The sequence below is a fragment of the Mastigoproctus giganteus genome, chromosome 11 (genome assembly GCF_048544385.1).
Source record: "Mastigoproctus giganteus isolate SK-2022 chromosome 11, ASM4854438v1, whole genome shotgun sequence".
NCBI lineage: Eukaryota > Metazoa > Arthropoda > Arachnida > Uropygi > Thelyphonidae > Mastigoproctus > Mastigoproctus giganteus.
Genome location: NC_143585.1, coordinates 17611235 through 17628793, shown reverse-complemented (window position 1 = coordinate 17628793; position 17559 = coordinate 17611235). Strand labels below are relative to the sequence as shown.

The 17559-nt window shown below is 35.3% G+C and overlaps 1 protein-coding gene across 4 annotated transcripts in view; it reads right to left on the bottom strand.

The window, feature by feature from the left end:
• LOC150077751 (cell adhesion molecule Dscam1-like) overlaps nt 1–17559 on the bottom strand; it is a 351950-nt gene that overhangs the window by 19817 nt on the left and 314574 nt on the right. For 2 of the 4 annotated variants that reach the window (XM_090385498.1, XM_090385494.1), the window contains exon 26: nt 2821–2958. The exons of the other annotated variants lie outside the window; for them this stretch is intronic. In XM_090385498.1, the coding sequence (XP_090241624.1) occupies nt 2821–2958 (138 nt within the window). The remainder of the gene's footprint in view (nt 1–2820; nt 2959–17559) is intronic. 4 annotated transcript variants of the gene reach the window in all.

Below are 17559 nucleotides of genomic sequence, written 5' to 3'. Positions count from 1 at the left end.
GTTTTTGTGAACTAATTTGGCACATTATTATGAATGTAATTAAAAATATCAAGTGAATTCAGTATGTAAAATAATTTAGGGTTGTCAGCTCTTAAATTCTGCATCAGTGAAGTAGGATGTCATGAGCAGCACAACAAATACTGATAAGCTCTGTAAAAGGCATGTTATTGTAAATGTACACAACACTAGAAAAACAGGATGTTTTGTTGTGTTGAACTTGTTTGATTTGGATGAATTTAAAATACTAGGATTTTTAACTGATAGCCACATCTAATTTCTAACTGATAAGAGTTAAGAGTTTATTTCTCTATTTTCTATCCAGACAGAAACATAACAACAATGCAGAGAACTTAAGGACTAACTCTAATCTACTTTCATTAATTTCCAACACAAAAGGTAACTTCATAATTCTGCCATGTAAGTTAGTAGAGGCATAGGAAAGTTTATTCAAGTAAAGTTGAATAAAGGTGCATAATTACTTTATTCAAATAAAGTAATTATGCAACTTTATTTGATTGATTTGAATAATAGTAATTATGCAACTTTATTCATAAGGCCACTAATGAAATGGTACGAAAAACTGCTTTAAATGTATGGCTATCAATTGAAAGTGCCAGTATAATTTTTAAATTCATCAAATTAAATGAGTTCAAAATGCAGCAGTGCCTTCTTTTTTTTAAATTCCCAATTGTTTTTTACAGGTGGCTCTCAAGACATGACTAAGAAAAGCATTGCAAAGGCTTAAAATTAAAGATTACAAATATTGCATAATCCAAAAACTTGTTATATATTCAGATTTGTAATAAAAATGATTCAAGGTAGACTGGGACATGGGATTTCCTAGTAAACTCCAACATATTGTATACACATTCTGCACTTCTTTCTTTCTGTAAAACATCCTCAAAGAGAAGATCAAATATTGAGTGCAAGGTGGGAAACTACTAACAAAGAATCCATTTATCCCTTATTTTCAGGTTAAAAAAAAAAGTTAGTTTTCATTGAAATATTTGAAGTCAGAGAGAGAGGAGGGGGCGAGAGGATAACCTAACCATTATGGATGCTATCTTTATTTCCATGCCTCCCACCCTCAATCCTTTTAATACCACTCCTACACACACACTACATATCCCTCTGTTCCTCATATCCATATAATATGTCTTGCTTCTCTTGATCCATATGCTACTGTACTTTGAAATCTTAACATATTTAAATGACAATGTACATTTTACAAAAAAATAAATAAATAAATAATCTTAAAGTGACAGAAAGAGATACCAAAAAATAAAAAATATATAATTAATAATAAAAATAATTAACAAAGTAAAACTAGGCAAATAAGAACAAAATCTTATATCCATTAAGGTATCTTCTAGTGCATTGAAGTTGTGGAGCCTATTTCCAACAGAGCCCATTTCACATCTTTTTCTTTCTCCGACTCTCCATATTCAAACAGTTACAATATAGTATAAAAATTCTTGAATTATTATTACATTAATATTTCCTATTTCAATAGAAATAATGGCCAGAATGATATTATATATATACTCAGTAGCCACTTTCAAAACAATGGAGAATAAACCATTCTAGTACGATAAAGATGGGCCAATTAATAAGTAGTCATGACATGCTTACAAACAACATTTTTGAACTGGTAATTGTAGCGAGCAATTGGTAAATGTCACAAATTTTTAGAGTTTGAAAGAGAGATGATTGTTGGTGCCAAGAGGAGAGTATGTGCTCTCTCTCTCTCTCTCTCTCTCTCTCTCTCTCTCTCTCTCTCTCTCTCTCTAAAACATACCTAGTAAGCTGTTTATGAGTAGTTGTTAGGAAGATATGCACTCTGGAACGCTGAGGGCAACATAATTAGAAATCATAAGCAATACATTGGAGAAATGGAAAGTGGATGAATGGGTGAGTGGGCTAAGAATTTATGCATGCTGTTGAAATACAACAGGCAATCCATACCCATTTCCTTAAAAATGGCATACCCTCCACCAGTTCATCCATGTTAATCACCAAGCTAACCCCATTATTAACAACTATAACTGTGGTATTGGAATATTGCAATTGGGAAGTCACTGACTGGAAAACGAGTGCTGGAAGAAAGGGAGAAGTGAATCCTTGTATATCTAATACAGACATTTGGGACTAAATGATATACTCACATTTTATCCTTAGTCACAATTGCTGAAAGGATACCTCAAATTTATTTTAAACATATCTAAATTTTCTGAAAAAACTATTTTTTTCTGAGCAAGTAATGACATTTGGGCATCCAACATGAGCTAACCTCAAGTTTTGCTTATCTCAAGTTTTTCTGGAATTTTTTTTAATTATTTTTTTTTTACATGCTTGTTAACTACTGAATATGCTGTGAAATATCCAGAATATGCGCATGCTTGAGTTAGCCTTGATTAATTCTCATTTCCACTTGAACTGTTTAACAACAGACTTTTACAAAATGATTGAGCTTTGTGAAAGAATTAAAACATGTAAATAAACAGGGCACACTATACAAATAAACATACTAAATAGTATCAATGCAAAAAAAAAAAAAAGGCAAGTATTGTGCAAAACATTATATCTGTGCTAACATAGAAGAAAACATTCTGCTTGTTAATAAAAAAAAATATATTAAATAAAACTTATAAAAGTTTTGTTTAATATAACTTAGAAAAGGTTATATTCAGAAATATAAACATAATCACAACTAAAGTCTGCATTATTTCTCTATAAGCCAAAAATTAGTAGAAAGTTTTGATATACTGTTTCATGATTTCTTCACAGATGATATTACATTTTAATATGTAGGCAAGTTACCTTGCCGATATGCTCTGTAATTATCACTGGACAGGCTACTTGGACGTCCTCCACTGGTTGACTGACTGGACCCTGAATTATTGCAGAGATCTTGTCTGTCTAGTGCTGCCATCTGTCTGCTACTTCTTCCATCCAAGCCTTGATTAAGGAGATTAAATTGTGTCTGGAATATTCTCTTACTGTTTTTCCCTCATACTAATGAATTTTCTTCATCAGCATGAGTTAAATCATTTTTCAAAACAGATTTTTTTCTTGTTTCAAAATGCTCAAATTGTAAAAAATAAATAAAATGTTTGCAAAAAATGTATTTCTGCTTCAAAAATATTTGAAAAAAAGTTTGAGAAAAATACACAAAAGATTACATAGATAAACTCTGTGATAATCTGAAAACTTCCAAAAAAAATTTGTCAGACAAGCAAAATGGTACTGTCTGGTTTTGTTCAGCAGACTTAAAAATTTATCAAAATTCATTGATTTAAAATTAAATATAGGAATTATTTTGTAAATTACGTACTGTAATCAAAAATTACTGCCAGTTGGTTTAGCTATTAAATTGTATGCAAACCATTAAATCAAATGCTAATTTCATATCCACATATGAAATTAGTGACAAAAATATAAGTTCTCTCAAATGAAATATTTGAAGTCAATGAAACATTCCCAAATTGAAACAAATGTAAAGCACCATATATCCAATTGCAGTTTCATTGATATTAATAAAATTTTCAAAACATTATTTACTATTTCAAAAAACTTATTAGGGGAATATTAGTCAGATCAATAAGCAAAATTTCTATTATCTTTTCATTCAGATTTCAATGTCTTCATACTAAGCAGCCACTGTCATCAAGGACAATTTTCTCTCTAAGTAATTTTTGCTGGAAATTGAATATGGTGTATTTCTTCATGAAGGCTGAAATTTCTGCATTGAAATCTTTTTTAAATTTCTCCTTTTAGCATTTCTGAGGGAAAATGTTGCAATACATTCCCACATCATTATGAGTTATTTTAAATAAATATTCTTTATAATTAAATTAATGAAATAAATAAAGCAAATCATTAATTTGCTGACTTAAAGTAATAATAATGTATGTTTAGGGCAAAACCACAATTTTGTATGCAGCAAAAGAGCAAACTAAATTCGATAAAAATGCACCAAACATCTCATAATATGAAGCTAATCATCAGAAATTGCCTCAGTCACATGCCACAAATAAACTGCACCATTGTCTAAAGAGAAGTATACTGCTATTTATTTGTAATTCCTGCCTTGAATTTGTAATTAATGATGGCTGTTTCACTTATTATTGTCCCTTCATCAGAAGGTATCTCAGCACCCATCAGTGCAGGATTTAACAACACAATCATAATATATTTTCACAATATGTCAAAGTATTCAAACTCAAAATAATTTAGAAAAGCTTCAGTGGTGAAATATTACACTGATGACTGTTTACTTACCCAACAACAAAAAGATAATCCCTCAAAAAAAAAAAAAAAAAAAAAGTCATCAGAGTAAAGTTAGACATACATTATAAATAATCACAGGGCAGATTTATCTACAGGTACATGAGGTGCTAGTTGGAGACCCCCAATAATGGAGGACCCATAGGAAGATGCCTATTGTGGGGAAGGGGGGAATACAGTACTGACTTTGCACATCGGACCCCTGACAACCTAAATGTCCATGAAATTAGAATATATTTATAAGGAGTACCACCACCAGCACAGCTAGGATAGGGTCAGCAGGTACACTGTACCCCCTGATGCTGAAATCTGGTATTGTGGCACTTTTTAGCATTAGGCAAGTGGCACCTTTTTTTGTGAATGTACCTGCTGACAAAAATTCTGGCTATGCTACTGAGTAGTATTGTTTATTTGTAGTATAGGAATGAAGCAACTTGCAATCATTTACTTCTTATATAATGCTTTTGTAGAAAACTTTGTACTTTACTATGTAAAAAATATTCCTTTTGTAGCTTGAAGACATAACACTATGTAACAAACTTTCAAAAATGTTCTGTTTATCTGCATCATCCCACTTGCCTGTTTTTTTATGAATTTGGGTGTGCTTATTTAAATATGACTGTATTTTTTTTGCATCAATGGTTTGCTTAGAAAGAAAGTTTAGAAAGCTTAGAAATAAAATAAAACATGCAATAATGCTATATCAGATTTATTAACAGTGCTTGATTCCAGTACAGAATAGTGTGTTAATCTATGCTATGAGTAAAAAAAAAAGCAAAAACAATCACAAATTAAAAAGTAGAAACCCTCCTAAGTTTAATCAAAAAGTTTAATTAAAAAACTATACATTTGAATGTGTATCTTTTATCATAAGTGTGATCATCCTGAACCAAGAACCATAGTCCCCCGTCATAGCTTCGTCTCACCTTCTTTGGTACCTCTTCTTTGTTGTTTGTATGTCCTGGTGGAATCACTTTTCCTTCAGATAATTATGGAAATGTACAAGGTGTGATCAGAAAAGTTTGGGAACTGAACTAATCTTGAGGAAATATGAAGCTTCAAATAGTCTCCTCAATGCTTCATGCACTGATTCCAATGCTTCTGCAAACATTCCAGATAGGCTTCTTTTGGAATTGCTAATAGTTCTTGTGTCATGTTCTAAATAATTTCCTCAGTCACTGTGAATTTGTGACCTCTCAAGGGATCTCTGTGCTTGGGGGGGAAAAATCACAGGAAGCTACATCCAGTGAGTGTAGCAGATGAGGGACAGAGTGATGGATTGCATTGGCAAGAAAGTCTTGAGAACTCAACTGACATGTAGGTACTCACCTCCCTCCCTCTCTCTCTCTCTCTCTCTCTCTCTCTCTCTGATCATTGATAAGGATGCAAGGCACAAACTTGGCTGCTACATGTTGCATTCTCACTTGTGTTTAAATTGTGATTATATACTGAACATTAGCGTTAGTAACATATGATGCAAGAAAGCAAGCTTATGCAGCATCAGCCAAAAAAAAAACAAAAAATGCTCCCATTTCACCCCTCTGTTCTTTCCAAATACCTGTCCAGCTTAGCCTTAAATTTATTTAGATTATCAACTTCCACAACAAAGGATGGAAGTCTGTTCCACCAACCAACTACCTGCTGGCTAAAGGCAAACTTCCGCACATCTATCTTTGCTCAATTTGAATTAATGCCCTCTGAGGTGATTATTCTGAGCAAGAGGAAGAATTCCATCAGCATTGAGCATGCTCAAACCATTCAAGGCTTTATACAACTCAATCAGATCACCTCACAGGTGCTTAGTCTCCAGACACTGTCATTTTCAAAACTTAAGCCTTTCTTCATAAGAGCAACCCTTTGTTCCATTCACTAATCTTGTTGCCCTTCTCTGTACTCATTCCAACAGCTCTACATTCTTCTTAAAATGAGGCCTCCAGACCTATATACAGTACTCAAGGTGTGGCCTAACTACTGCCTCATACAAGGGGATAATCACCTACTTGTACCTGCTAGAAAAATTCCTCTATATCATTGTTGTTGTTGTTTTTGATTTTTAGGAGCATTAGCAACTAAGGCCATATTGCTCCGTCATATATGTGGTGGTCATTCCCTGATCTTTCCGCATCCTCCGTATTTGGTGGTGATGTGCTCGAACCCCGGTCTAATCAAGAAGTGTGTGCTATGCACTGCTGCTCCTTCCCACCTGGCTACGGAGGTGCCTGTATATCATTGACAAGACACTATGAGCTACTCTTGCAGACCATCTGCACTGCTCAGAAAACTTCATATCTCCCTGCACAATTACCCCCAGGTCCTTTTCGTTCTCTGCCACTGCCAATGTAGTACCACAGAGTTGATAAGTCACTCTGGAGTTACTGCTTCCCGTATGTAGTACTTTACATTTGTCAATGTTAAACTTCATTTGCCACCTCTCAGACCATCTGCTCAACTTTTCTAGATCCTGTTGCAGCAGCATACTGTCATTAGTGTCCTTGAGAACCCCTGCAAACCTTTGTATCATCTGCAAACTTGAACATTAAGCTTGATATAACATCATCAATATCATTTATAAATACAGAAAACAACAATGGACCCAACACCGAACCCTGAGAGACTCCACTAATAATATTAGTCCACGATGAGCAGTGTCCATTGATTACCACTCTGTCTTCTCCCACTCAACCATCCCTTTATCCATAGCAGCAATTTGCCTCCAATGCCACACTGCCCCAATTTGTTTAGTAGTCTTCCATGTGCAACAGTATCCAAAAGCCTTTCTAAGATCCAAGTATATAATATCAAAGTTATTCCCTGCATCCAGTTCTTTTGTGACCACATCATAGTATCCAATCAAATTGGTCAGGCAAGACTTTCCCTTAACAAAACCATGCTGTGTTTGAGCTATAACTGAAGTCTTGTCTAGATGATCCTGCAGTGCTTCTTTAACCAGTGCCTCCATTAATTTTCCTGGAACAGAAGTTAAATTAACAGGTCTATAATTACTTGTGTCACCCTTTGATCCTCCTTTGTGAATTGGGGTCACATTTGCACATCTCCAGTCCATAGGTACCTCCCCTCAGTCCAAAGAAGCATCCGTTTCCTTCTAGAGTTTACATAGGTAAAGAACTCTTTGTTGTTTTTCTTTGCATCCTTTGCCAAGATCTCTCTCATAATCTGCCTTTGCATGCCTAATCTCCTTTGTGAATTGGTTACAGACCAGCTTATATCTACGATAGGCTTCCATGTCACCCATTAATTTATATGTATCCTTATATGACTTGGTTACAGACCAGCTTATATCTACGATAGGCTTCCATGTCACCCATTAATTTATATGTATCCTTATATGACTTGGTTACAGACCAGCTTATATCTATCATAGGCTTCCATGTCACCCATTAATTTATATGTATCCCATGTATTTTTCTTCTCTGCCATATGTCTCATTAGTTCATCTGACATCCATTTAGGCCTAAACCTTGAATAATATTTCTTAGTTGGTATGTAAAAGCTTACTAGCCGGCGAGGTGATCTGATAGAGGTATATAAAGCCTTGAATGGTTTGAACTTGCTGATGGGATTCCTCCTCTTGCTCAGAATAATCACCTGAGAGGGCATAAATGCAGATTGAGGAAAGACAGATGTAGGATAGATGTGCGGAAATTTGCCTTTAGCCAGCGGGTAGTTGGTTGGTGGAACAGACTTCTATCCCTTGTTGTGGAAGTTGATAGCTTAAAGAAATTTAAGGCTCAGCTGGACAGGTATTTCGAACGAACGGAGGGATGAAATGGAAAGTGTTTTTTTTTTTTTTTTTTTTGGCTGATGCTGCATAAGCTTGCTTTCTCGCATCATATGCCTCTACTAATGCTAGCTTCCAAGATAAATTCTTTGAATGCGTCCCATTTTGAATTTGCTGTTGGTAACATCATCAGTTTGTCCCACCCTTTACAATTTATATACTGTCTCAAACCACCGTAGTTGCCTTTACAAAAGAAAAAACCCTTCCCTTTACCCCTGATTTTAGTTACCTCTTTGAGTAAATCCCACTTCAGCACATTGTGATCACTACCACCTGGTGGTTCCTTTATCTGTAGATTCTTAATGCACGAAGAATCACTACTGATAATCAGATCAAAAGTTGCCTCCTGAATATGCTGATAGAAAACAATCATCCAATAAATCCACAAAAGCCTTGCTAGTGTGTGAGTGACCAACCCACAAATTCCAGTCAATATCTGGGAAATTAAAATCCCCATTATAAGACTCTTTGATTTACTGGCCCACTATATTTCCCTGTACAGCTTCTTATTATACTCATCAGATTCATTAGGCCTATAACACACTCCTACTCTCAATTTTGATCTCCCAATACTTATGTCACACCAAACTGACTCGACACTGCACTGTCTGGTGATGTTGACTGGCTTTACTTCCTTGGATTTTATGTGTTTCTTAAATAATAGCATAACCCCTCCTCCCTTCCTGTCCTACCTGTACACATTGTACTCCCCAAATTCCAGTTCTGCATTCCTTATATCTGTGTATAAGGACAAAATCATTGGTTTATGAAGTTAAAGGGTGGCCAGAGCAAGGATTATCTTTGACAGATAAGAAGTCCTATTTAAACTTTGCAAACCACTAGAAATTCTTTAAACAACACATTGCATATTCTCCAAAAGCTGTTTTTAACATTGTGAGTTTCTGTTGCACATTTCCCTCATTTGAAGCAAAAGTTTATGCAAATTTAGTGATTAATAGAATCACTCATTTTAAAATTGAAAGAGGAGCACAAAACACCTTGTATCTGGTGCATATTAATTTACAATGATAGCAGATAAATAGGCAATTTTTGCACTGCTATTCTGGATAAGTCACTGACTCTGTATTTGGTGGGCACAGGCTCAAACTCCGGTCTAATCAACAAGCATGTGCTACGCACTGCTGCTCCTACCTGCCTGGCTATGGAGGCACCTTCTGGGAAGCAAGGAATTATTTAATACATTGTGTGCACCAGGCAACAACTCAATTCTGGCAGACAGACTATTCTCTTTTCCAATAGTGTTTGTTTGTTATTTGGTTTTTAGGAGCATTAGCAACTAAGGCCATATTGCTCTGGGGATATGCGGTGGTCACTCCATGACCTTTCTGCATTCTCCGTATTTGGTGGGTACAGGCTCGAACCCCAGTCTAATCAAGAAGCGTGTGCTACGCACTGCTGCTCCTGCCCATCTGGCTATGGAGGTGCCTTTTCCAATAGTGCTGATCTACTACTGCTGTCAGAGGAACGGCGCCTCCATAGCCAGGTGGGAAGGAGCAGCAGTGTATAGCACATGCTTCTTGATTAAACCGGGGTTCGAGCCCGTCACCACCAAATACGGAGAATGCAGAAAGGTCAGGGAATGACCACAGCATATTCCCGGAGCAATATAGCCTTAGTTGCTAATGCTCCTAAAAATCAAATAACAAACAAACAGAGGAACAAAAAAAAAAAAAAAAAAGCAAAGTGAAAATCTTATAAACCAAAATTCCCTCTTTAGGAGAACTTGGGAGGAAAATTTGAATAATGACAATAAAAATGCTAATTGAGGCTGTGTTTCAGTATTAGTAGTGGCAAACAATGCAAGTAAGCAAGCAAGATTAAATGGCATCAGCTAAAAAAATACCACCTGCCTCATCTGTGCATTCCCTCTAACAGTTTATCTAATCCTTGTTTAAATTTATTTAAATTCTCCACTTGCACAAACCAAATGGAAATTTGTTCCACCAATCAATCACTCTCTGCCTGAAAGCAAATTTTTGTTTTTTGCACAACTATTCTAAAATTATCCTAAAATCATCTTTTTTCAATTTAAATTTGTCTCCTTATATGTGTGTTGTCCAAGAAAGAGTAAGAACATTCATCAGCATTTAGTTTACTCAATCTGCATAAAGCCTTAAACACTTCAATCAAGTCTCCTCAGTTATGCAGGTGCCTAGTTGTTTCAGGTGCTACACTTTGTTATATAATGGCTGTAACACACACACACACTGCTTAGCACACAGTATTTTGTACTAAAGCAACCAGTTATATGTACTTAATTTAAAAAGATAAAGTAATTAATGAAACAGAATCTGAGTTGAGAGCTGCAAAAAATCCTGCCAAATTATGGGTCCTGCACAATTGTTTCATATGTCTAAGCATAAATTCAGTCCTGATAAGACCAAGTATCAAAGGTTTAAGAAAAATTTATAGCAGAACTTAAAATTAAGAAAATCCTCTCAAATGACTTAAGTTTTTTATTATTATTATTTATTTATTTATTTTTGTGAATTAGGAAAGATTACCATCATTGTTATTCAGTTTTAGCAGTGGAACCTGTCCAGCTCACAAAACACCAATTTCCATGGAAGCATAGTTTGAGAACTACTGCTTCAATTTCATTCTTTATTCTGACATTACATTGTATAATAAGAACAAACAATATCTTAGTAAGAGCAGTCTTGTTATCCAAAAAAACTTACTTGTGATGCACAGTGAGTGAAATCAAAGCAGAAACCAAAGCTCTAAAGAAAATCAACATATGAGAGGCATTTGAAATGTTCATAGCCTGAATATGAAGGGTTTATTTAAGGAGTGTGGCAGGTAATGTTACTTTCCAACATAGTCAGTCCCCTTTGGAGTCGATACACTTTTGCCACCAATTCTGCAATACATTGATTTCAGCTGAGAAGAAAGTTTTCTCTTGGGCCTACAGGAATGTGTCCATTGGAGCAATGATGTCACTATCAGTGAGAAAACAAATGCCAGCTAGGTATTATTTCAAATTAGGAAATAGGTGAAAGTCTGATGGTTCCATGATCTAGTGAATATGGGGTCCAAGATTTCAAAACTGCATTTATTCAATGCAAACGTGAAACCCATGTTTAGTCTCTAGGGCAAAGTTTCCGGCATCCTCCTCCCTCCATACTTCTCCTTCAACCCATGCACGGTACTAAGTACTATAGGTTTTGATACCTTTCGTGTTTGGGGTTTTCATAAAAAAAAAAAAAAAAAAAAAACATGGCAATAACGGACTTGTAAGCAGGTCCTGGTGGAACAAGACTCCTTTGCTGTTTTCATCACCATTTGTCTTTGATGTTTTCATGCAAACACCTCACAATGTCTGCATATATCCCTATGATGGTCTGGCTTTTCTGAAAGTAATAAACTAGCAACAATCCATCAACATCTTGAAAAACCACTGCCATCACCTTGCCAGCAGAAGGAATCAACCTGGGTTTCTTTGGGAGGGGGGGGGGAGGAAGAGCTGTTTCCATTGTTCAGACTGCTCTGTTGTCTTTAAAGATAGAATAGGCAGACCCTAGTCTCATCCATGGAAGGAAATTTGCTGTATCTGCTTGAAAATGATGCAAGTGTTTGCTTGACAACTCCCGTGCATTTTTGATCTGCTGTCAACAACTTTGAGACCCATTGTGCTGACACCTTTTTCATAGCAAGAATGTCTGTTATTATGTGGTACACGTGTTCAGACAGAAATGCCCAAAATTTTGGCAATGTTCTGAACTGTCACTTGTTTATCACTCATCACCAGAACATGCACACTGCCAACAACTTCTGGAGTGATGAATGTTGCAGGTTTTCCAGGGCATGGTTTATTTTCCAGGCTCTCCCTCCCTCATTTAAATTTAATTGTCAGCTTCTTAATCATGGAATAGGAAGGGGCATCTTTCCTCAATCCTGTAACCATATCCTCACGAACTGCCTTTGATGTCAGTCCCTTTTTTTCCAAATAGTGGATGGCTGCACGGTGACTGATTTTGTCCAACTCTGTTGACTTTGGGACCTGTAATTAAAAAACAGACCTTATTGAATCTACATGAAACTTGATAGGTTACTATTTGAAGTGTTATTGATTAAGTTCAGAAATTTTTAATAATGTACCGTTGCCCTTTCATACTCAGGCCAAGAATGTTTGAAACATCCTCGTAAACACAGAACTATAATGAATTTTTTATGGTTATACTTGACATCTCTCTTGACATCTCATACTTCTCCAATTTACATAAAATGAATGACACAGGTCAAAAGTGAATTCCATACTAGAGGAATATTAAAATTCACACTGATGTTAACTGTAACAAATAATTTAATTGTTAAGATTTTCTACATTTGGTTGATGAATCAACCAAAAAAAGAAAAATACACTAAAAGGGAAAGGCCACTGCATTTACTCTGCCAGCTAAAAAAAGACAAGCTAGAATGTAAAAGGAATCCTACTTTTCATAATTTTGTAAGTACTTAAAAATTATTCCTGAAATTTCTTTTAATGAGGGTATGTAATCTTGATGATGAAAGAAGCATAAATATCTGTTTGTGCTTATTGCACATTGAGAGCTGGAAACTTCACAGGAGAGAGAGCAACAGTAATATCTTCCTTCTAAAGCAAGAACTGAAACTGAATTCAATAGATTAATTATTGAATTTAATAAATCCTCCACCGATGCTTAGTGATGGGAAATAAGAGAGAACTAACATAACAAACTATAAGAAATAACTATAATTATAACAATTTTTGAATAAAATTTTTCAATAAGAATCATTAAGAACTTTTAAGAACTATAAGACGTCATAAGAAGAAAAACTATAAGAAGTCATAAGAAGAAAAACTATAAGAAGTCATAAGAACTATAAGAACTTTTTATATTGTTGCATAAAGCAGTGGCTGTAAGATTGTAGCTGACAGACTGCTGAGTAGCCATACTGGTTGGCTGCTTTCTCTATATAGGTGTGGCAGTTCACTGGCTTTGATAGCAAGAAGATGACATTTTTATCTTGGGAAGCTCTGATTAATACTTCCTGGTGGAAGGTGACTGTTCTAAATTGAATTTTAAATAGTTGGCATTGATGTTTTCTGCTAATGAAGTTAATTTATGCAAGTCCTGCATGTAGTGCCTTAGCTGTAATTAATTACTAAATTAAGGGCTGCTCAGATGTAAAATGCCTCCCTAGAACTCTCTGATGGTGGCATCAGCAATAAATATGCTGGTCTGAGTAAAATGAAAATTATGATCAAACTCCTGTGCATATCCTACTGGCTCTGAATTGTTGAACATGCTAAAAATAAATTGGAAGAGAAATTATTATGCTTAAATACGAAAAAAAAAAGGCATAAGGACCTGAAGAAATTTATTTACTGATATTAAAGAATGCAGCAGGACAGATTGCAATGTTCTGTCTATTATAATTGATGCATCCCCTATATTCAGATGAAGTCCTAGCAGACTGGAGATGTGCAAATGTCTCTCATATACAGAGCTGGTCCATCCATTAGACCAACCTCTGTGGTCACCTAGGGCACAAAGATCCTAGGGGAGCATTCCAACAAAATGTAATTTTTTTAGTGGTTAAAAAAATATATTATTTAAATTAAATAAGGTAATAATTATTTCTAAATAAATCATAGTAATATACAGCAAGCAAATAAATATTATAGATGAACGGGTGGGAATAGATAAGCTTGTAGGTAGGCAGGGTGATGGATAGATAGGCAGATGGATGGTACAGAATACAACTGGGGAACAAATTTTAAGTCTTGCCTAGGGTGCATGAAACCTTTGCGGCAGCTCTGCTCATATATCCTCTGAAAGTTTAACCTCTGTTCAGGAAAATTATTGAATCTACAATTAATCCTCCACTAGGCATGCATGTATGTTTTATAACATCCTCAGGGGTTTGGGGAGTACATCATTTCCTAATTTTAAACTATGGTGGCACACCCATTTTTTCAATATTTCTCATTCATTTTCTCCTCAATGATTACCAAAAATCTGTGGACTGTATAAAAAAAAAAAAATATATATATATATATATATATATATATATCATTTTAATACTGCATTTATAGCAGCTTTTTTTTTGAAAAAACAATTTCATAAGGAAAGTAGAATTTTTGGCCACAAATTTAAAAGCAAACAGCATGGAACTGCGCAAATATTTCTCATTGAATTTTTTTTTTCTGTTAGAAAAGAATAGTTTAGTCTTTGAGCATGTCAAATATCATATTCATATCTACAGTAGTTATTTTTAATGAAATCTTTAAATGATAGAAGACAAAAATTAGTTATAACTGGTTGAATAGCTATTACTAAGAATATACTGGGATCACAAGTAGATCCCTTGTTGTTTCTGATATTTGTTAATGATACTGATGAAGGAATAGCAGGTCAAAGTTTGCTGATGATGCTGAATCATATATTTCAGAATTTTAAATGTAGTTTGTTATTTTGATAATGAAAAATAATTATACAGTCCAACATAATTCTCTTTACAGTGGAAACAAATGCCAAGATGGCACATCCAATGATATAAAGGAAATTAGATAGTAAAGGTGCAATCATTCCATTATATAAAGCCTTAGGAAATAAGAAGTTTTGGGAGCAGTGCAGACAGGCTGCCAGAGTACATCATGGGGTCTTGTCAATGATATACAGGAATTTTGCAAGCAGGGATAAGGAGGTGATTATCCCCTTTTATAAAGCAGTGGTCAGGCCACACCTTGAGTACTACATACAGGTCTGGAAGCCTTATTTTAGGAAGGATTTAGAGTTTCTAGAATGAGTACAGAGAAGGGCAACAAGACTGGTGAAGAAAACAAATGGGTGCACTTATGTAGAAAGGCTTAAGTTCTACAAATTGCAGCTTCTGGAGATTGGGCACCTGCAAGGTGACCTGATTGAGGTGTATAAGGCCTTGAATGGATTGAGCAGGCTCAATGCTGATGGAATTCTTCCTCTTGCACAGATGACAAACCTGAGGGGGCATAGATTCAAACTGAGGAAAGGTAGTTGTAGAATAAATGTGCAAAAGTGTTTGCCTTTAGCCAGCAGGTAATTGATTGCTGGAACAAACTTCCAGCAGCTGTTGTGGAAGTTAGCATTAGCATTAGTAGAGACATATGATGCAAGAAAGCAAGCTTATGCAGCATCAGCCAAAAAAAAAAAAAAAAAAAAAAAAACACACACCAATTTCACCCCTCTATTTGTTCCAAATACCTGTCCAGCTCACCCTTAAATTTATTTAGGCTATTAGCTTCCACAACAAAAGATGGAAGCCCGTTCCACCCACTCTACTACCCGCTGGCTAAAGGCAAATTTCCGAACATCTATTCTAAACTATCTTTCCTCAATTTGAAACTGTGCCCCCTCAGGTTCTTAGTCTGAGCAAGAGGAAGAATGCCAGCAGCATTCAGCTTGCTCAATCCATTCAAGGCCTTTAAGTTGATAGCTTATCAATTCAAGGCAGAACTAGACAAACATTTGGATTGAATGGATCAGTGAAATGGGAGGGTTTTTTTTTTTTTTTTTTTGGCTGATGCTGTATAAGCTTGCTTTCTTGCATCATGTGCCCTTAATAATACTAATGCTAATATCCATATATTTCAGTCACAAAGACTGAACAATATGAGTACTGTATACAGATTTCGAATCTCTATTTCAGGAAGGATGTAGATCTGCTGTAAAAGGTAGCCAAAGACCAATAACGTTAATTACTGGTATAAAGAAGTATTTCTATACAGCAAAAACTTCAGTTTTGTAGGTTGCAAAATCTTGAGTAAATGAAACAATGGAAATTCTTTTTCCTTTCAAAAACTCACAAACTTATTTCTACCAAAGAATTGTTAACACTTGAAACAACTTGTCACCTAATCTTGTAGAACTTGCATTTTCAATCTTTTCTGAACACAACTGTGAAAAATCCTTTTTTACATTAAAAACATATTTTAATTAATTTTTGAAATTAAAACTTCCTCAAAACCTGTCAGCGAGCAAAATGCAAATATTGAAAAACAGGATTACTACTGTATGAAACATGAAGCACATGCATAACAGTTCCAGACAATGTATCGATATCACAAAGCTAGAAAACATTACTAATTGGAGGACAGCATGCACCAATAATGCCATCTTGAACTCAGTAATTGTACATGACAGATGCCACTCAACATGTACATAAAATTAGTTTTAACTTAATTCCTGAAGTTTTCTTAATTGTGTGAAAATTAACAGAGATTTCTTGAATTTCAGTGGAGAAATCAAAGTAAATATTTTCAAAAACAGCTATTAGGAGTTTCAGCACTGTGGATGGAATAGATGAAAAGCACAAATTGCTGAAATATTGTCTGGGAGGTCTGATCAACCCCACATGGCAGGTTAAGATTTTCATTGCATTTTTTGTCAATGAAACAGGCTCCAATATTTCTTGCCAATATGCATTAAAGCATAAGCAAGAATTATAAAGTTAATGCACATATTAATGGTACTACACTCAGGGAAGTGGAGAGTGAAAAAGACCTGGGGGTAATTGTGCAGACAGATATGAAGTTTGCTGAGCAGTGCAGACGGGTGCCAGAGCAGGTCATGGAGTCTTGTCAATAATATATAGGAATTTTGCTAGCAGGGATAAGGATGTGATTATCCCATTGTACAAGGCAATGGCCAGGCCACACCTTGAATACTGTGTACAGGTCTGGAGGCCTCATTTTAGGAAGGATGTAGAGTTGTTAGAACAAGTACAAAGAAGGGCAACAAGATTGGTGAGAGGAACAAAGGGTGCTTTTACCAAGATAGACTTAAGTTCTGAAAATTGCAGTGCCTGGAGACTAGGCACACGAGAGGTGATCTTATAGAGGTATATAAGGCCTTGAACAGGTTGAGCAAGCTCAATGCTGATGGGATTCTTCTTCTTCTTGCTCAGATTAAGAACCTGAGGGGGCATAGATTCAAACTGAGGAAAGACAGTTGTAGAATAGATGTGCAGAAATTTGTCTTTAGCCAGTGGGTAGTTGATTGCTGGAACAGCCTTCCATCTCTTGTGGAAGTTGATAGCTAAAATAAATTTAAGGCTGAGCTGGATAAGCATTTGGAGTGAATGGATGAGTGTAATGGGAGGGTTTTTTTTTTTTTTTTTTTTGGCTGATGCTGCATAAGCTTGCTTTCTTGCATTGCATGTCTCTGCTAATGCTAATATTATTTCAAGGCAGCTGGTAGAATTTTTTTTTATATTTTTATTTTCTTATTTTTGGAAACCTGAGGAGAATGGTTTTGATTGATTTCAAAGTGACTTATGTTGTTCACCATGCAGTAACTGGTATTACTGCATGGTGAACAACAAAAAAATTGAAATGTCTCAACTACTATTCCCCCCACCCCGACACCACCACTCCCAGATAATATGTCTGTTAATAAGAGTCCAATTTTATTGTTTAACATGCTAATGTAACAAGGTATATGTGA